Below are 22453 nucleotides of genomic sequence, written 5' to 3' on the forward strand. Positions count from 1 at the left end.
AAAAGAAAAAAATTATCAGTATTCAAATAATCAATGGAAATTTAACATGCTAATTATATGTCTATCAGTATGATGGAGAATATCAAATCTATTGAGAATAATTATTATGAAGATATTGAGAACATTCTATTTTGCCATCACTTCTGGCAAATTTAGAAGTTTCCATGCATCGAGGTTCCCAGCTATTTCTTTGATTTTGAATACGAATAATCTACTACAAACAAGAAAAGCGAAAGCAGTCGCCTTAAAATTATTTTAAAAAAAAGGTTTAAATTTGTAAATATGTTAATGATGTATTCACTAATGGATACTATAGAATACATATCTTATAAGTAAATAGGAGGCATTCATCTTTCTATAGAGTCCATTAATAAATATTTAGATTGGTTGCAAGACAAACCAACCCTGCTTGAGGTTGAATCTGTTTCGGATACGTTTTGGTACGAGGTGAATGCTTGCTATATATCTCTGTTATGATATTATTTGTTGATAAAGACGAATATCCCAGTAATTTCACAAGTCGTTCCACTGATTTTGAATCTACGACTTTTATAGTATTCAAATGATAGTTTTAGGCTATATTAAACTTCGATAATTTCTTTTTTCTCCTCCAATATAGAACTTTTTTCTCACTCTTAATAACAACACAGAAATACAACTATGCATGCCATTATATTGTTGATAATATTAGCAATTCATTACTCAGCAACGAATGGCAACATCATTCATTGGAATATACTTCACTTTTCAATAAAAGAATTAGGGCATACGCAGTACAATAATTTTACCACGGCGATATTTAATATAAACTGGGACGAGTGATGCGATAGACTTTTCTTGGTACAGCCCCAGTGTAATCTCCGATTTCTTGCACTGCACGCCTCTGTTATTACTTACTGCCAATGACCAGATTGTTCAGGATGTCCACGGCGTATGAATAGCGAAGTATTATTTATTTTCTACGGTACAAGGGGCACACAGCCAAGGCATCCACACACAGAAGTCGAGTCGGTTTATGGAGACAAGTTTTTAGCAATGTAAAGTGTGTAGAGGATCCACATGTTCATTTGAAGGACACTATTAGGGAAATTAACATTTATTATGACAGTGTATATAACACTGTCCACGATTTGCTGAGATACCGCAAGGTGTCATGTCAATGGGTCCCTAAGCTCCTTAATGATGTCAACAAGAGTAAGGGAAAGGGAAAGGTTTATGTCACTGAACCATTTGCAGTGTAACGTCGAGGAGGCGGAGTTTCCTGGATCTCATTGTCATTGTCACAGGCGACCAAACGTGGGAACTGTATTGCACTCCCGAGCCAAAACAGCAGAGCATGGTGTAGGGCAATTCAGGCTCGCCAGTAACAAAGAAATTCCGAACAAAACCATCGACTGTTAAACTGATGTTCACAGTGTTTTGGTACAGTCGACAAGGACCATTCCTACTAAATTTATTACGCTACTGTCTTCTTTCTTACACTCTTCTATCCACGAACAACCATTAGAAAAAGCCTAAGGTTATTCAGGATGTTGACAATGGTTTTCCTCCATGAAAAAGCAAAACCCCACGTGAAGAACAAAATCACCAAACTTCACTCCTGGATGTGAGATTATGGCCCCTTACAGTCCAGACCTTGGCCCCACTGATTACTATACTTTTGGTCTACTGGAAAAGTTCCTGCCAGGACAGAGATTCACGAACGACAGAGATGCGCAGAAGATTGTTCGTCGTTAGTTCCGTGACCAGCCGGCCGCCTTCTACGCAGCGGCTATCGAGAAACTTGTCTTACGATGGGACAAGTGTTTGAACAGATGTGGTGATTATGTGGAAAAATAGACAAAAGTGCATAGAATATTGTGTGTGTATTGTTATTACTCATTGTTTGTAATTTGACAATAAATAAATAGGTGCAAAGACTTTTCGATTTTCCCTCTTATTACTGGAAAAAATATGTTGGAACCCAGCATATTTAAATCAGAGATCACTTCAGAGTTGAAGTATCTCCTTTCCTACAATACTACTGACAGAATATCATATGTATATTGATATAATATTCCAGTGCAACTATCTAAAAAACAACACTGAAAGAATCTGTTGATATCTCAGACTGAACCTGAGAAAAGAGCTTTTAAACTCCGGGAAAAGTTTGGAAATGAAGTATTCCTATATAAAACTTTACTAAGTAAAAAAGTGAAAAAGCTCTGAGCACTATGATTCCTTTCTAAATGGCTTTATTTGTACTTCGAAATGTTATTATATTCATGATGGATTAAAAGCAAATAGTACGCAAAACAGAATGTGGAAAAAGAGCTGCAAGAAGCTTAATTCAAAACTATACCAAGCAAAATACATATATTCTTTTGATTAGCACGGTAAGTTAACAAGCTGGTTTCTTATGCTTGTATCATGTACACTATGCATTAATAATCTTTAGACACGAAGGCAAAGTTGCTCCGGGACTCACTAAAGTTAAAACCTATAGGAGGAAATAAAATCACAGGGTGAGAATATTTAGACTAAACTATTATCATGACTTATATTTTGGTATCTCTATCATAACTACACCTACGGTTATAAAGAAAATAAATAATTTTACTGTACCTTCGCCCTTTGCGTGCTTTATTTAATTTTATTGTTTTAGTCCTTAAATTTCGCTTTCTTTTGCTTCTGTGAGCTTCTTCGGAGGATTTCACCTTCTTGAAAACAAATCGAGTGGGAATTCGCATGTTGATTATTTAATTTTCAAAAAGGTGAAATCCTTCCAAGCTCGCAGAAGCAAAAGTGAGCGAAATATACGGATAAAAATTAAATAAAACATGCAAAGATACATAAAATTATTTATTTTCTTTATTATACATTATTCACGTAAATAATACGGAAACTTCAACGTAGTATACCTATGGTCACGTTTTTCTTCAGTTTCATATGAAACATTTTACCTATTTCCTTACAATCTATTTGTAAATGTAATATTTCTAACCACAATAAAAACTAATAGTAGGTAAAGAACAGTAGGAAAAATCAACAAAGCATATTTAAAAAACACTTAATGACAATTGCAACTAAATCTTTTAAAGAAAACTTATTCCTTTCACTCGAAGACGAAATTTCGAAGGTCTTCAGTTTTTCTTGTACTATTATGTTTAGGTGGTATATCTGAATAACAAGAACTTTGGAAGAATAGCAATTACAACTACAAAGTTTATAACAGCTTGATAAATAAAAAGTTAATAGAACATTTTACTATTGAGGTTAATAGGCAAAAATAAACAGTAAAATCAAGCGTTTGCTCTTACCACTTTTCTACAAGAATGTGTTGGAAGTCTTACAATATTTCCACAATCCAAACAGCAGGTGCATGTATACCCCATGACCGACCGGAAGTACATGATCAAACTGTTCCTAGAGGCAAGTAGATTATTTAAACGGAAGCAGCCACTCTGTCAGTGTCTTCAGTCAATTTTTGGTGGCAGGCGATGAATGCTTAACAACGCCTGATACGTGAACTCTTACTGCTTGAGTTCAAATTTGGGTATAACGCTAAGGAAGCAAGCCAAACATTTGTCATGCGAAAAGAGAAGGTGCAGTGAAACACAACATAGGAAATCCTTGATTTCACAAATTTCGTGCAGATTATAAATATATCGAAGATCAGCCAGAGTCCGGCTGCCCCAGAGTAACATATTCTGAGATCATACGACGCGCCATTTCAGCACACGACAATTGTTAAACTAAGTCGACATGTTCGAGTCCACTGTAGTGCGTCACCTTCACGAGCTGGGGAAAACCACAAGGATCTGCTGCATTGTATCAAGTGAGTTAATCCCAGCTCAGGCTAAAGGAGAATGAATGTGTGCCGACAACTGATGCAAAATCTGCGTGATGTGTGTTTCCTGAAACATATGTCATATGCGGCGAAAAGTAGATTTTTTTTTCCCGAAATCTGAAAAAGCAAAACTAGTTGAGCAGGGGCCAACTTACAGAATTGGTCATCAAACAGGGAACGTTTGAAATTCTGTTTGTGTGGAAACTACGAGGGGGTAATGCACTTTGAGTTCGTTTCTAACAGGCGTACTATCAATGCCGACCTTTATTTCGAGCAGTTGGAACATATGTATGCTCAGTACGCCAAAAATATCCTGCAATGGTAAACTGAAAATGCGTTCTGCTGCAACATGTGTGCCAAATGTATGCAAAACCACAGCCGGCTCGAAAATAGCAACAAAAAAGCAGGAACTTGACATCGAACTGATGCCGCACCCGGCATATAGTCCTGACTTTGTCCCTTCGGATTACTACCCGTTTGTGTCCATGGCTTCCTGGAATCATGATGCTTCACGGCTAACAGAAGGTGGAAACAGCGGTGACTGACTTCTTTGCCTTACAGACAAGACGTAATATCGACATGAAATTGTAGAACTAACACGAAACTAGCTGCAGACACTCCAACATAAGGTGATATAGTTTGAATATTAACCTGCTTTCACTGTACTGCAATAAATACAAGTATTTTGTGCTCAGAATATTACAACTACAAAGCTTTTGGCAGAACCTTGTAAAACGGAGTTTTGTGTCTTTCTTCCTTCTAAGTAATGATAATGTGTGTCACAATAAATAAAAAGTTCACCTACCTCTCTTCACCTCGTTTCCATTGCTTTAACTTCCGACTAAACTCTGGAAATTTCATGTCTACTCTTCTAGTGGGTGGTGTAAAATTGACGTTGTGCTCCTGTAATTTCTTGTCATCGTAATATTTGAACTTGTGATTTCTGGAGAGAAACACAGTGAAGTCCCCCTGACCAATATTCTGCTCTAAATATTCCAAATCCCATTTTGCTGCTGCCTTTACTAGGTCTGTGTCCGTGATTACCACTGGTTTCTGCAACAACAAACAATATTTATTTTACTTTAAAGGAACATAATTTTACTTCGAACTTAGTCACCTTACCCTCAGAAAACGAATACAAATTACATTGTAGTTGAATTGTTGAAAACTTAAGTTGTGCCTGTAAAGGAATTAGGAACTGAGAATAGTTTCGTCGCTTATAAACCAACCTAATGCTTTATAAAACGCTTAGTTGATTGGTTGGATTGGATGTTAGCGTTCCTTTCAGCACCAAGGATATATGAGACATAGACCCACATCTTAATGGGAAATTAAACCCGGTTCTCTCACTCTAAGCTTTATAAAACTGTAATTACGTCAGCTGCATTATTTTAATAAAATAAAACTGGCACTTGTTGTGTAAAAAAGTAAATTTCTTTTCGACAATGATCAAATATTCTATTCTGCTCTCCTGAGAGCAATATGTGATTTGGTTTACACTGCGCAATCATTAACACTGGTGATTATTTTCGTCCTTTTTGAAAGTTCTGCACACTGAGAATTAATTTCTCGCAACGTGCCAGGAGAGAGGAAAAACCAAGTAACCTCTGTTTTTGCTTTGTGCTATATTATTAACAAATTATTATATTGTATGCAGCATTAGTATTTGTTTTCGTGCAAAATGGATAATTTCAATAATAGACTTAAGAGTCGATGTTGCGGCGATGTCAGTATACAGAAGCAGTGCCTGACAAAATGTTCCGATACATATTACATTCAAGGAAACGATGTGAAAAAATAGTGAAAGCAGAAATTGAAAACATAAAAAAAGTTTAAAATGGGTGAAGAAAATCTAAATTGTCAAATGTGCAAAATTTTAATAATACAGCTCAAATGAAGAAAAATAAGTGCCAAATATTACGTATGCGACAGTTAATAATGGCATATAATAACTCGTATTCGCAATTTGTTTCGTAGTGTAAAAAGGAAGAAATGTGAATAAAGGATGCGATGGAAAGGTAAAAGTGATATTTACGAAGCTAAAGTGGACATCAGGTTTTTTTTTTCTTTCTTTCTTTCTATAGTGCCCTTAGTAGAACAATAACAAACAAATGAGCTTCAAAATGTGGAAGTTGTGTGCCAAGATCTGTGAAATGAGATTTATATTGCGTAATAAGAGTGAAAAAGTGAATAATAGCAGAGACGCTGTTATAGCGTGCCTGAAGCAGATAGTAACTGCAAAAAAGCAGTGATAGGATATATCCCATCAGCGAATGGGTTACAACCAAAACACGAAGAAATATTTACCAGTAGACACTATGGGACACACTTACTTACAAACTGAAATTACTAATTTGTATCTGTGGGGGAAAAATATCTTGATCTTGATCTCAGCAGTCTCTGCTACTTTCTTCAGTAATTTATTGAACTACTACGTTAGACTTACAATATCTCCCTTCTCATTTTGTGACTGTCCCGGAAGAGGACAATATTATTTTGTGGCCGCAAAAGGAAAATAATTTACGAATAGAGTAACGGTTTTTCTGGTGTTTTATGTTTGTCTTCGTTCCCATGATTTACTACTAATTTAATAAATTTATTAAATATCAGTTTATTAAATTTATTGATTTATTTCAATATTTATGTGTACAGGTGTTTCATAATTCAGTGTCATTCGTAAATTATCTTTCTTCCACATTCTCAAAATAATGTCTTTGTCCTCTTCTAAGACTGTCACAAGATGAGAAGATACACAATGAGTCTAACGCAGCAGTTCAAGAAGTTACTGAAGAAAGTAGCAGAAACCACTGAAATCAGAACAAAACAGTTCTTTTTCTTTTTACGGATTCAAAGTTAATACTTTCAAACGGAAGGAATATTTACAATTCTTTGATTTAGCGAATAACATGCATCTTATCTGTGAACTTCTTTTCAAGATGTGTTACTACAAACGAAAAATAGTTTATGAATTACTGCGACTTAAGCTTGCAGTTTGTTTCACTAGGCAATTAAGTAATATTTTTTTCTCTTGTAAGGGTATTGGCAGTTAGCATAAGGGAAAAAAGTCGAACTATCAAAAAATTCATACAAGCTTTCTAGATAACTATCCTCAACCAGTGATAAGTATGATGATGTCGATAAACAAATTTTGGATATGAGAGACAGTTAGCAAGAAAACCTTTACCTTTTGAGAAAGACAAAGTTGTTGTTGAAGCCTCTGGACTTTTTTTTTTCTTTCTTAAATATTTCACGATTATGAACTGAGACGATGATGAGCTAGCTGATAATGTATCAGAAGAAAATGGGAAGGGGGGCCTGTAGAACCCCATAAAAGCAACGCATACGGTATCTACCCACCACAATGCCTACTTACAGTTTGGCACGTCTTATTTCATTTATGAAAGAGCATATTACAAAAATACCATCACCTTCAGTTGTTGACACAACCTAAATCACTATTGGGTAAAAAGATGTATTTAAGTTTTGTTTTACCTTGCATGAGAAAAGCAGTTATTGGAAACGTAATGTAAAATTAAAGAAATTGATCGTGCCATACAATTGTTTACGATATAATGGCAATATGCAATATAGGTAAGAATAAGTTTATTCGTTACGTTTCTTTATCAATCATGTTACGTTTGATACTCGAAATCGGATTTCTGCTTTGCAGTTACTCTTGTTAATAGTAAATGGCAGGGAAGAGTGCATACTCAATATTTTCTGTAGGAACACAATGGTTAGTTGTGTGTATTTATCTTCCATATCACAGCAATAAACTACAACAGTTTCTCTTTACAAGAGAAATCATTTCAAGATATGAATTTACGAATATTTACAATAATTTATAAAAATACTCTTTTTATTTACTGCGTCCAATAGTGTTACTAAAGTGCTGCCAAAATGTCTTGAGCCGTGGCAAAAATGCGAACTAAAGCTCACCCTCGACACACCCACGCGTTGAGCCAATAAGGGTTCAGCTGTTGCTAAGCGCGAGGGCCTCAGTGAAACGGATTGGAATTCCTTCAGCCGATAGCAGCGCTCGGAACGGAAGATTAGGTGTCAAGTCAATGTGGTACATTTATAGCCATATTCCTTACTAGATCTGGGCAATTCATCTCATTCCTCGGAATTTCATCTTGTTATATTTATGCGTCCTTGACTTTCCCTGACTAAATATCGTTTTTGATTATCCCTGACTTTCCAACCCTGCTATAACATGCCGTAGTTTTACTCAATACATAAAATTTATATTATATAGTAAATACTTAACCAAGAAGTCAAAAAAAAAAAAAAAAAATCTTTGAGTTTTACGTCCCCACGTTTATGCCGGTTAGGCTAAAGGAGACGGACCAAGAAATCAATTCATATTAAGTGATCCAAAGAGCTTGACCATTTTTACTTTTTTAATATACTATTACCTATACATTGGTTTTAAAAATATTTTGTTGAGCAGCGCGTGCCAATTAGGGACTTTATAGACGTTAACGTAAACTTGTGTATCTTAAAACTGGATTATTCAAAAACATTGCAACGAACACCATTTCCTTCAGTTTTTTCTCTCTTAGCATGAAAAACTTCAAATGAACCCTAATAGGTGAGAACTGCTCCATAAGTTTAGCATCGAAAGTGAACAAATTCCATATTTTAGATCTGACGTTTGTATTGAAAGAGTGAAATACCGAAGTTTATTTTTTATTATAAGTACATATGGTACTATACTCCAACAGTTACAGTAACATCATTGATAAATCTATATTATAAAATTGAAAGTGACTATGTTTGTGACTCTTAATCTCTTGAATCGCCTGTGACTCTTAATCTCTTGAATCGCCCAACCGATCTCGAACAAATTTTCAACGTAGATGCGGTTCTGGCCTGGGAGTGTTTTTAGCTATTTACTTTGGCGGTACAACTTCGGGCAGGGGGAGGAGGGGGACGAAAAAATAAATAAAACTTAGTAACTCTTGAACCACCCGACGGATCTTGATCAAATTTTCAATATAGATGAGATTCGAGACTGGCATGATTTTTATCATTTCACTTTGACGGAGCAACGTAGGGGAGGGGGAGATATACAAAAATCAATACATATAAAAATAAAAGTGACAAAGTTCGTGAATTAATAACTTTCGAACCACCCGATCGATCTCAATCAAATTTCCAACATATATGAAGTTCAAACCTGAGAAGTTTTTATCATTTCATTTTGACAGTAGATCTTGGGGAGGGGAGGAGGGGAAATATATGAAAATGAATAAAACTTAATAACTCTTGAACAACCCGACCAATCTCGATCAAACTTTTCACATAGATAAGGTTTGGTCCTAGGGGTGTTTTCTTCTCTTCACTTTTCCAGTGGAACGAAGGGGAGGGGGAGGAGGGAGATATATGTCAAAAAAGGAAAAATACAGTAACTGTTTTTGTGACTTCATCACGTTTAAATCACCCGACAGATCTTAACCAAATTTTCAACATAGATGAGGTTCGGATCTGAGCTGATTTTTATCATATCACTTTAACGGTAGATCTTAGGGAAGGGGAAAGGGAGAAATCTACAAAAATAAATAAAACTTAATAACTCTGGAACCACTTGACCGATCTCGATCAAATTTTCAATATAGATGAGGTTCGGGCCTGGGATGGTATTTACCTATTCACTTTGACGATAGAACTTAGGGGAGATATATAAAAATAAATAAAACTTAATAACTCTTGAACCACCGAACCGATCTCGATCAAATTTTCAAACTAAATGAAGTTCGAATATGAGATGATTTTTGTCATACCGTATTACTTTGACGATGTAACTTAAAGGAGAGGAAAGACTTTACAAATGATCGAAAATGACCGATATCAGTGTTGAATCTATAGTTTTTGAAGTCGCTGAGATGAACAGCGACACTTCTGATGCCATTTAAATCCAAATTCAGCCCCACAAAAATTGTGGGAGGATATATACTGTATATATAAAATCAAAATATCAGTGTCGAATTCATACTTTTCGGGGTCGCTGAGGTGAACAATGACACTTTCGATGTCGTGGCCCGCAACATGGGGGAGGAGAGGAGATATATAAAAATCATCGTACATGACCAATATCAAGGAGCATTTTATTAATAGTAAAAAGTAACTGACTAAGGAAACATATTATTATTTTTTTCTTAATTTAACCCAGCGAAACGGGTAATTGATGCTAGTACTTCCTATAATTTTTATGAATTTTTAAAGTTTGAAATTTTTAGAAAGTTTCAAATATTATATCTCTAGTAGGATATGGAATGCACATATATAAATATACTAAATATTTACAGAACATATATCTACATGAGAAAACTATAGTAAAAAATTCAACTTTGGTATCTGACTGCGAACACAGTTATGAATTTTCAAACATTGCACGGAAAACTCGTGTTTACGCCACTCTCAACCATTTGTTTCTGAACTTGCTAATTATGCGTTAGCAACTTGTGTCATAGAACACTTTGTTTTAATTGTTATTTCTATTTTAAAGTTGGATGACTTATACCATAAGAATAATCTTACAACATAAAAAAAAATAAGTTGTTCATAAATTTCAAACTCATGTCAAATATTACATAAAGAAAATTTGACTAAGGTGAAAGAATTATTTACCTTTCGGCAGCTAATATAAAAATAGAAACAAAATACCAAACATTTGCAACCACCAAACAGATTGTGGACTAAAAGCTGACTGGTTTCTTCTTTTATCTTACTTTTATTCTTTATATACAATTTTTTTTTTCATCTTCTATGGCAAGAATGACAGCTTGCAATACAACAGGATATGAAATCATTAACGCACAGAAAATGTACAATTTCTGCAAAGAAATCACTAAAGCTTTTACCCAACTTCTCGTCACACAAGAAAAAAATATTATTAATATTGAAGTACTTAAAACCAGAAATGAGAACGGGTCATTCCATGTGGAATCAACCAAGCCCAAAACCTCATAGAGCCAGATTTCGATGAAACTTGGTGTACATGTAGGCCCCTATGAGAGATGATCATGCACCAAACTGTAGCCTTGTACCCCCTGTAGTTTCAGAGTACAGGGTAGTTTAAAAAAAAAAGACAAATTTGATGTTTTTTGTAGAATCTTGTTAGCTTCAATTGATCATATCTCCCGTAAATATTGAGTTAGAGAGAAAAATTATATACCATTTTGAAGAGGAAAGAACAAGATATGCCAGGAACATTTATTTGAAATTCAAACATCATTTTCCAGGAAAATTTTCGATCAGTGATATCTCTGAAAAGTGCCCATTTCATTTCCTTGAAATTGGATACCAAGGTAGCCCCATATATCTGGTATAAGTGTGCCGAATTTCAACTTGGGCCAAGAATGGTCCTGGAGTCTACAAAGATTTTCGTGTGACCATGTCGGGATACCAATGTGGCAACTTGCCAATTTCTCAATACTGGTGAAGTAAGGTGTAAGAAATACTTAGCTATTACTGACTTGCTGGAAGTGATCAATTGTCAGTGGTGTCTCTATGTTCAAGCAGTCGACAGATTGAAGCATCACTTTGTTGCTGAGCGTGTATGTACGGCCAGTTGCAATTACGGGATCAAAAAGAGAGATTATGTCACAAGCAGGAAGCGAGAGCACATCTGGTATATCTGGATATACATATGAAAGTGCTGGTTCATGAGGTCTCAGAAAACACAACTTTCTGCTTCATGTGTCTCGTCAACTTGCATAGGTGCAAGTAACAAAGCTCCTGATTCTATCAACGGTAATGCCAGTTTGTGAGGCATCTGCTGCAATTACTAACTCTTCCTTCAAATCTGGTTTAGAAAAATATTGCCTCACTGCGACCTCTACCACAGAGTGAAATTTACGGGTTCCAGGATCGAGCTGCATCAAATCTGTCCTTTAGAAAGGAAGCTTCCTCTTCATGCTCCCATTCTATGCAGTACACATACACCATTTTAGAATCTTTGCTAGCATTCGTGGCCCAATTGTACAACTGGACTGGCGTAGGGTCTTTGATGGCTTGCTTTTGCAGCATTCCTTCTCAGTACACCTCCAATACCATCACACTCTCCCTTACCATGTGAGGTTGTAAAGAAAGGCCATTCACTTGCCACACCATTGCCGTGGAAATGCATACAGATGTTAATGAAGTTTTCTGGTTCCTGTACTGAGATGCAGCTCCATGAGAGAAATAATATATTTTTGAGACTTATTGGTATGCAGTGTCAATGACCTATGCTTTTATACAGGTAACGAACACCTTACAGAATGTTCCAGATGATTCGAGAACCTTCCAGAATGTTTCAGACTATTCTAGAACCTTCTAGAATGTTTCAGATGATTCAAAAACCTTCTAGAATGTTCACATATTTAGGTTAATGCAATGTACTGCGATTGATAATGGAATTTTCCACTGATCCCCACAGGATTACTGCATTACAAATTGCATCAGAAAAACATTACTGTTAGGTCAGTTGCACCTTACTTCACCATTACTGACAAAATTACAAGTTCCTATACTGGCATTTCAGGTGTCTCTCCCGACATGTTTACATGAAAATCATTGTAGACTCCAGGACCATTCTTGGCCCAAGTTGAAATTTGGCACACTTATGCGAGACATATGGGGCTACCTCGGTTCCCAATTTCAAGGAAATCAAAGAGGCACTTTCTGAGATATGATTGATCCAAAATTTTCCCGAAAAATGATATTTGATTTTCAAATAAATGTTCCTGATTATCTTGTAGCCTATTCTTTCCTCTTCAAAATTGTATATAATTTTTCTCTCTAGCTCAAAATTTACGGGAGATATGACCAATTGAAGCTAACAAGGTTCTACAAAGATATCATTTTTGTTCATTTTTTACCACCCTGTACTCTGAAACTATAGGGGATAGAGGGTACAGGACTAAAATTAGGTGCATGATCATCTCTCATAAGGACCTACATGTACACCAAGTTTCATCAAATTCTGAGACGACGAATTTATTTATTTTTAATTGGTTGATTTCACACGGAATGTCTCGAACTGTATACAAGTGAAAGAAACAAGAAAACATTATAAATTTCATGGAGCTTCAGAACGTTTAATTAGGCGTTATGTAACATCGAACCAAGACACTGTGCCCGTGACTTTACAGACAAATGACGCAGTTACATACGTATCCATGATGGACAGTGGTGGTTGCCAGAGGTTGAACAATTCAATTTAAAGAATAATAATGTGTATGTAATGATTTTTGAACAATTCAATTTAAAGAACAATAATGTGTATGTAATGATTTTATCATCCTGCAGGACCTAGGCCGTGATTTAAGAAGTCTCCTAGTGATCGTCTGGGCACCTACTAAAATATTTTAAGAAAATTATCACATCTCACAACGCCAACAGGCACATCACAAAGTATTCCACAAAACCTCACTGGAGAAATAAATATCTTTGTTTTAAGTCATTCAGATTAGAAAAATATATCAAACGTAGCTTTTTCTTAATTTTATAACTAATATTTTTATTATTATTCGGGCAAGGATTTGAATGTAAAAACATTTTTTTTTTTCAAACACGTACACGTCCAAAGCAAAGTTTTTTTTTCATCCCAATTAAGAGTCTGCAAGTGTAAATGACAAATTTTATTTCACATAAAAATACATATTTTCTGGAAAAAATTACGTAAATATTTTGGACCTTTTGGTAATAAATTGATATTTTTAATATTGCCGTTATTTTATTCTAAATTTCACAACGATTTTTTCTACTTTCTCTGGAAAATAATTAACTTCAGGAAAAGAATAAACTACATAAAATTTATCCATCGTATTTATAAGCAATTTCCCACCTGCAGAAACAGCGTCGTCATAAATTGTGCTTATCAACGCTGGGGTAACTTGTGCCAAACAAAGAGCTTCTAAAAGAGATATTTGTACTAAAGTGAAAAGGTTAGTGTTAAATGGAAAAAAATCGTAAAATCACCAACTAGAATTGAACTTTTCAAAGAAACAAATCCCGATCTTTCACTTCCTCCAACACTCGTAATCACGCGGTACCAGGATTAAGGCAGTACTACGTTATGTGGAGAATTTTGAAGCATTGTATCTGCAGTAACTAAACTAAACCCAGACGATGCTTCATCCATTGAAATTGTTCAAAATTTAGTAAATGACAGTGACTTGGCGGTCATATTTGCCAATTTCGGTTTGACTCACTCTATAAAGAAACTAGAAACTACGGGAGATTTATTGAGTACTTCGGTTAAAGAAGTACAGTGCATTGAAAGCTGAATGCTCTTTCTGCTTTGAAAGCTGAAGTCGTAAGAAAAAATGCAAAAATTTGTCTGAGAAAAATTCAAGAATTTTGCTATAAAATCCTTTGTAAAATATCTGAAGTACTGGAAGGTCAAAACACAAGTGGATGGTGTGAATATCCGTGATATGTCCCTTTTCATATACGCGAGACTCGTATCGTATGATATAAAACGTTCCTTTCCTTAATATAAGGCGTTATTCCGCGACAATAGGCATGCTTTATGATGGAAAATATGGAAAAGATGTTAGTTATTCATTGCAATGCCCATGGAATTTCAACATCCGATGAACAGGAGCTATTGGTGAGTACCAGTATTTATTTTTCTTACGTTGGGTATTTTCCCATAATTTTTCTTGTTATCTTTTGTTAAATATATTCTTTTTTTTTTTTTTACTTTTTAGCAAATATTTTTCAATCATTATCACATAAAAAATATTTTACAGTTTTTAGCACATAAAAATTAGGGCCCTAATTATTATTATTATAGGTAGAAACAGGAATTAAAATGCGTCTATTGTGCAAGTTAAAGTGTTTTTAAACAACCGTTATGATGCAAACTAATTCATGATAATTGTCCAATCTTTGAAAATTCTTAACTTCCTTCATGCAGTCAAATATCGAAGTTGAAATTTTTACTATAGTTTCCACTATATATATATATATATATATATATATATATATATATATATATATATATATATATATATATATATTCGATTTCCCACCAGAGATATCGTACGGTGCTTCAAACTTTGCAAAAATGTCAAATTTTAAAAATTCATAAAAAAAATTGTAGGAAGCAATTGTCGATGTTCTTATTCCAGCTATAGTAAACATATCATATGTACTTAAAATGTTGAAAAACTTGTTTTATGCTGCCTACGTATATGGTAATAGTATTTAAAAAAATAAATAAAAACGGTCAAGCAATCACAAAAAAGAAAGAAAGAAGGGGCTGCTTCATATGGATTAACCCCAACTTTTGTGATATAGACCTAGTACTAAAACTGTAAGAGAAGTATTTTCGGTTTTTTTGACTAAGAGAAATAATTTTTAATTGTTTGTGTCGCCAAGTCTCTTCCTGGTTCGTTGAATTTTTGGATAGTAACTAAATCCTGATTTTTATTCCTGAAGTTCTTTCAGGATCTAGGATCTAAAGAGTGTAATCGGCTTACAAAATTATTAACATAAATAATTCTGGCTTTCCTGACATACTGTCTTAATAAATATTCTTATTTAAACATTTGAAAATGTTATTGATTATAAAATCGCATTGTTTGACCAAACTACTCTTCCAAATTCAATCGCAAGATATTGCTTCTGATGAAAAATGACTCACAACCACTTCTTTCAAGATGATGGTCTTTATAGCATTTTAACCTTCCCAATGCTGTACCTAGATAAATAAAAGCGTTTCTAAGAGATCTGACAGTATTTTCAATTCCTGAGTCCCTAATGTGTTCTTTAATTCTGGTTTTCATGATCTATTTCGACAGTACACTAAATATTACACGCAGTAAATAAATATTTTTTTTTTAAATAAAGTTTCCAAAGTAAGTGAAATCATTGATTTTACAGTATTTAGTTAGTTTATATTTGTTCTATACTTGTTAGTTTATTTTTATTAAGATCTACTATATATGTAGTATCCACAAGCCTATGCAACTGAAACTGAAAAGCAGATTAAACTAGGTTAGGTTAGATTAGATTTGGGTTTCCACTTATGGATACTTAACACAATAGACCTCTAATAGTTTGTTATGTTTCGATTTACATGATTTGTTTTGGAGACAATTCAGTTTTAAAATACTTGCAATCTGAACAACCAACAGTTATACCATAAACTGTAATTGTTTTCAATTTTATAGGATGCACTTACTATTCGTACTAGAACGAAGCATAAGTACGTAATGCGAAGCGTTGTGAGATAGGATTTTGTGTTTACTCAGTAATTTGTCAGTTGAAACCAGTTCCTCTTTTCTTGTGTTATTAGAGGACTTTCAAATACTTTCATTTTGGTTTAAGGGTTCACTCGACCAGATGGTTCTACCAAATAGAAAATTTGTAAGCAAAACACGATGCGAAAGATTTTTTGTGAAGGAATGAGGGTGTGAATATAAGTAATTACTGTCAGTGCACAGCATACTGAAACAAATTTTGAATGATAGTGAAAATATTGTATGTGTAAATGTTATATTTCCCTATCCTCGTTTATACGTATACCCCCCGTCGCTGACATGCCTGCTCCTCACGGACGCTGCCTCTCGCTACTGATCGCCACCCTCTTCCCCCACTGTGCTCCTGCTCTGACTCAGATAGATTCGTGCTTTTTAGTGGCACAGTAGCACAAGTTGGTTCCTGTTTTATGTACTGTTGCTTTTATGCCATACGTCCATACTGTATTTATAATCAGCCCTCCTAAAGTCAATCTGCAAGTAGTAATGGAGCTCTTCATTTAGTCCATGCTCTGCTAAAAGAAATATGGAGCTCTAACGTAATCTAAAAAATATAAAGCTCTGGTAGAACAGAGTAATGCTAATTTAAATAATAAGAACACGATGTCGTTCAAGTGTTTCGAGCACTTAACTCTCTTTCATTAATATATGACCATATATCAAACTTCACCCCAAAACAAAAGGTTACACAACTCAGCAACGAAGAAATAGTACTTATGGATTAAATATTGGCCACAATCAGGTCTTGCACTTTACACTTTAATTTGGAGTGCACAATACATGATAAATCTCATACTACAAAAAGGAATATTTACTCCTCCATTATCACTTGACTTCACATAAATAATTATGAAATACAAAAATTGGTACTATTACTGTTGAAATAAATGGACATTAAATTTCCTAACTTCATTAATGTCTCACACATGCACATCTCACCGTCACATCAAATGGATACTCTTTCATCATAATTTTTTCTTCATATAAAGATCGCTTTACGACAGAGCAACAAATTATGTGTATTGATATTAAACTCCTGAGAATAATTATTTTATCATGGGTTTATTTAACTAGGATTCCGCCACTGTTAAAAACCTTTTTATATGTTATTACCGCTCATTACAATTGCAGAAGTTCTGTCTCTATTTTGTAATGTTACACTTCTCTTTTCTGTCTTAATATTAATTTGGGTAATAGTTAAGAACAGCTACTTCTCATCTCCCGTGCACGAGGATACATCTTACTGTTGCACTACCTAAACACCCTAAGTACAAGGGCAAGAACTCAGTCTATTACCTACTTTTTAACATCCTAGATAGTCAATGAATAATTCCTGAAAGTATGGCGTTTCTCGTCCTTCCCTAAATGGGAAGTACGGCTCCTTAACTATAACCTTAATTTGTAATTTAAACATACAAAACTATACAAGAATCTTAAACGAGCATGGGCACTTTCGCTCCAAAAGTCCTCTTGACACAGATCTACCAGCATATATTTTAAAACCGACAGTTAAGCCATTCCAAAAAATTGGAAATTGATTACTTACATTAGCCGCAATCAATTCGTCCACTTTCGGGTCTCCATAACTCAGTCTTGGTATCTGGTCCAGCTGAATATCATATTTGCGTAGCTGGCTTGTATCCCATCCTTTCTTCTTCTCCGCCATCTTTGTTGTTTTGAAACATTACCGCCTCGTTGTGGACAAATTTGTAACTTGTCGAGCTACTAAGGAGAGCAAGAAAAAGTCACGTAGGCAACCACGCAAAACAAAAGAGTCAGTAATGGTATTTATATGAGGAACTTTCACAATCATGTCATTCCCTTGTCATGTCGAATTTATTTTTATATATATATATATACAATACGTGTAGTTAAAATGTCATGCTACGATGATTACAACATGAAGTAAAGTTTACTTTGGATTGTAAGATTTTTCCAATATTGTTTCTCAGGGTATAAAAAATTAGTAATTTAGAAAATAACTTTTACGTGAACTCTGTATTACCATGTTTGTAATGTCTTCACTTCTGAAAAGACATTAAGTTAAAGTAACTGATTAACATCTAATAAAGTAACATCTAACAAAAACACTTACTAGAGTTACGCTAGCGGTCCTTTCTTTTTTGGAATAGATATCTAAGTTGAGTTCGTTAATATAGTCAATTCGTTAACATCACAATAGTCAAGAGCACCGATCCTGGGGGTCCGGGGCCCCCAAAGCTCATGTGGGCCCCCTATTGTATTTATGAATATACAATATTTGGCATAATTTGAGTGCAATTTGTCTTAATATCCTCATATATATATACCTTCTGCAATTGAATTCCCCCCAAATTTACAGAGAAATCGGCGCCCTTGTCAACGGGTAACGACTTCAATAGTGGCTATTCCGGTTAGATGTCACACATTGCGCGCTAGATGACAAACACTTTAGAGTGGAGAGGGGCCGCGGTGGCTTAGTGGTAGAGCGTTCATCTCTGGTGCTTGGGGTCCTTGCTTCGATCCCAGCTCGCGCCACCGTGTGCGTGGATTTTCTCGGCGTTCTCCCATTTTCTCCCACTTTATTCATTCCACTATTTCATTCATTTCTCATATCACCGTCTCCTTTAGCCTGGCTGGCATAATCGTGAGACGTAAAACTGAAAGATTTCATTTTTTTTCTAGAGTGGTTGACATCTGCCGGACGAAATGTACACTTTTACTGCATGATTTTTTTTTTTTTTTTTTTTTTTTTACAGCCTTTAGCAGAGTTTACACAACAACTTTAACCATATTTTAAACACAAACGTTAATTTCCATTGTACACATCTACTAATGTTATTGCTCTTGGGAGACGCAATGTTGGCAGTCGAGCGGTATTCGACCTTAAATCGACTATTGCACACTTCCTTTGTGACTTATAGATATGCAAAAAGCAACATGAAATTAACAGTCATTCTGACGCGTGAATAGTGACATACTGAAGAGTTCGATTAACATATGTTTCCTGCAGTAGTCATGCCTTTAGTGTGACCAGTGTTCGAAGTGGGGGGAAAAGCAGAAGCGGTATGTTTTACTATGATTTTGACTCAACATACCGGCTATTTAAATATTATCTTGGTCACTGAAAAACCAGAGACGGTATGTCTTCATTACTGAAAAACCAGAGGCGGTATGGCATACCGTCTAACTTCGACCACTGAGTATGACGCAAAATAATACGTCAAAACGATTCTCCATAAGACCCAGGGTTACCATTACCAGACAGCCTCTTTTACTAGGACGTGTCCTCTTTTCCAGGCCCTAAAAATGATCCGGGCGGGTTCTTGGGTTAATGGTAAAATGCTCTCTTTTTCTGGGATCATAGACAACTGCTTCAACTTCGGTGTTATCTGAAATTAGCAATGCAGAAAAAGACTTGTTTGTATTTTTGTTTGGTTCGCGGGACTTGCTTCCATAATACTGAATTTAGACAATTTTATTTGCAAATTTGCACATAAGAACAACAGAAATTATATTAATGCGACTCTCTATGGAGCAGGCCCGTATCCAGGTGGTATAGGGGGCCGGGTACTCCTAAATTTTTGCTGCCCCCATTAAAATTTTCACGGTAGGCTTGAAAATGAACTATAATATGGTGAGGAACTATATTATGGTTAGATCGGGCCTCCCTAACTTCAGCCTCCCCCCCCCCTACATTTTTTGGGCTGGCTACCGAACTGCTTTGGAGTCCTCTACCTATGCTACAGCGTAAGAATTAAAATTATATGATTGATAATAATACACAACAGAAAAATTATATTAAAGGTGGTTAAATATTACAGACGTAAATTACAATTGAAAACTATACAATAGATGTCGACCTGAAATACTACGTTAATATTTCCGTAATCGGTATTCTAAAAGTTAAATTCTATAAGTTATGTTTCCTTGGCATCTCATTAGCGGTTTTTAGAGTAGTAAGTAGACATTTGTGAAATCTAAAAGTGTCTTGCTTTTTAACCTTTGCCATATAGACATCAACATCATACGTATTCTGCCTTTATTGGCAGGTCATTTGCCGCAGCTGAGAAGCTTCCATGCTCCACGGTCCTCCGCCAACCTTTTCGTCTTCGCGTATGATCTTTCTGTTTTAATATCATCCATTAATTGTAGTTTCCTTCGCCCCCTTCCTCTCTTTCCCGCCACCATACCCTCTATGACGTCCCTCATGATACAATCTCTTCTTAGGCAATGTCCCAACCAGTTTCTTTTCCTCTTCCTAATAATATCTAAAAGTGTTCTTTTCTCACCCACCATTTCTAACACTCTCCCATTCGTTTTCCGCTCGACCCAACTAATTCTTTTCATTCTTCTCCACACCCACATTTCGAAGGCTTCCAGTCGATTTTCATCACCTTTACGTAATGTCCACGTTTCCGCCCCATACAGTACAACACTTCACACGAAGCATTTTATGAGTCTTTTTCTCAACTCTTTGTTCAAGGTCCCACAAAACAGACTTTTCTTTCTTTTAAAGGCTTCTTTCGCCATTCCTATCCTTGCTTTTATTTCACGTTCGCATTTCATGTCATTACTAAGAATACTAACCCAGGTATCGAAAACTATCCACTTGTTCTATTTTCTCCCCTCCTACTTTTATATTTGTCACAGACCCCTTTTGTCTTTCTAACATTTCCGTACAGTGAAGGTGGTATTCTCCTGTGTAAGACTGTAAGCAGGCCAGTATTTATGAATGTGCCATTCTGCGCTCGAGCAGAGAGAGGCAAAATTTGAGGGACCACAAAGTTTTGGATTTTATTTAGGTAAACAATAAAGTGATATTTTAAATACAATTAAAGCATTACTGGCGACAAATAATTTTGGCAATTATTTTTCTTATCACCAATAATTATAACATTTGGTCAACTATTGGAGGAATCAATTATCAAAATAATTTCCAATGTAACCGTAACGATTTATGGAATGAAATATTCAGTACCATTCGTGTAGTTTGATGCCATTCGTGTCTGTAAAATCAAGGTTTCTTTCCTTATTGTGGCAGAGAGGGAAGCAAATTATTTAGATCACAGGGGCCTTCTTGTAAGGAATATATGACAATTGCGATCTGCGATAATTGCAATTATGCGTGAAAACTAGAGACAATTGCGATCACCTTCTTTTGACGGCCATTTAAAAATATATATGAGCAGTCACGTTGTTATTATCTTAAAGGTTTGTATCAAATTTAGCATTAATATTTGACATCGAAGCTAAAAACTAGCCGAAGACCGTTGAGTGAGAATATTACTCACATAAATACATATAAGAAATTGATACATAGCAAGCAATGGCATAGCTAGAAATTTTTCAGCAGGGGACAGTAAGGGGTCCACTAACATTTTCAGGAAGGGTCATTCATGTTTAATACCATATGCAAAAAAAAAAAAAAAAAAAAACGATAATACATCATAGGCGGTATGGTATATATGAAAAGAAGGAAAGAGTAAAAGTGAGTGAGTGAGAGTAGCCTTGATGATACATCGTTGATTTAGCATTAGAGAGGACTTGGGTTCGAAATTCGGCCACTATTCTGATTGAATTTTTTCCAGGGTTTTCCAAGATATTCAGAAAAAGTGACGAGTTACATAAGTCAGTTCTTTTCTCTCTCTCTCTCTCTCTCTCTTTAAATGTAAAAGCTGAAAACAATATTTGTCTTTTTAGTACATCTGAATAAAATGAAAATATTTTTCAACAAAAATTATATAGCTATTTCTCTCGAGGAGCTTATTTTCAAAAGGAAACTTATATATATATATATATATATATATATATATATATATATAAATTGGTCTATAATGGTTTCTGGATCTATGGGATAAACTCTGGTGGATTACGCGATAAGGAATATGGAAACGGGGAAGTTTATATGCCCTGGGTCGGATCCAAGATTTTCTGAGGGGGATGCACCAATAACTACCAGTATATTTGAATTGAATTGGAATTTTTTAAATGCCTTTAGGCATCTGTGGTGTGTATGAGGAAATGCCCTGAAAATGCTAAGTGTCTGTACTCGGTGAATCTTTTTCTTTCAGCTTTTAGGAAATTTGACTTAAACTATAGAATTTGCAAAACTTTCCTTTGTTTTAAGCCCAAACGGAAACATGACAGCAGAAATTTTCTGAAAGTGTTGTTATTTTCACTGCTAACTTCTCATTTTAGCTAGTGTATACTTACAACGAAGAGGGGGGTGCACGTGCACCTTTGCACCCCTTAAATCCGCCGTAAAAATATATCCACCTCGGTCATTAATTTCTGTTGTAAAATTTGCAATTGTGGAAAATTTCATCTCAAAGATTGAGAAGCGTTAAAGTAAAAGTTCAGAAAAAAAACTGGAAATGGAAATGGA

General features: G+C 35.1%; 1 protein-coding gene across 1 annotated transcript in view; it reads right to left on the reverse strand.

The window, feature by feature from the left end:
* LOC145693627 (hypoxia-inducible factor 1-alpha inhibitor-like) overlaps positions 1–17795 on the reverse strand; it is a 57847-nt gene extending 40052 nt beyond the window's left edge. Inside the window, exons 1-2 of the mRNA XM_081769805.1 lie at positions 17633–17795; positions 4635–4882 (exon numbers count right to left, since the gene is read on the reverse strand). Of these exons, the coding sequence (XP_081625931.1) occupies positions 4635–4882; positions 17633–17752 (368 nt within the window). The 5' untranslated portion in view covers positions 17753–17795. The remainder of the gene's footprint in view (positions 1–4634; positions 4883–17632) is intronic.
* Positions 17796–22453: the final 4658 nt, after the last annotated feature.

The sequence above is a fragment of the Thermobia domestica genome, chromosome 1, assembly GCF_964235325.1.
Source record: "Thermobia domestica chromosome 1, izTheDome1.hap1.1, whole genome shotgun sequence".
NCBI lineage: Eukaryota > Metazoa > Arthropoda > Insecta > Zygentoma > Lepismatidae > Thermobia > Thermobia domestica.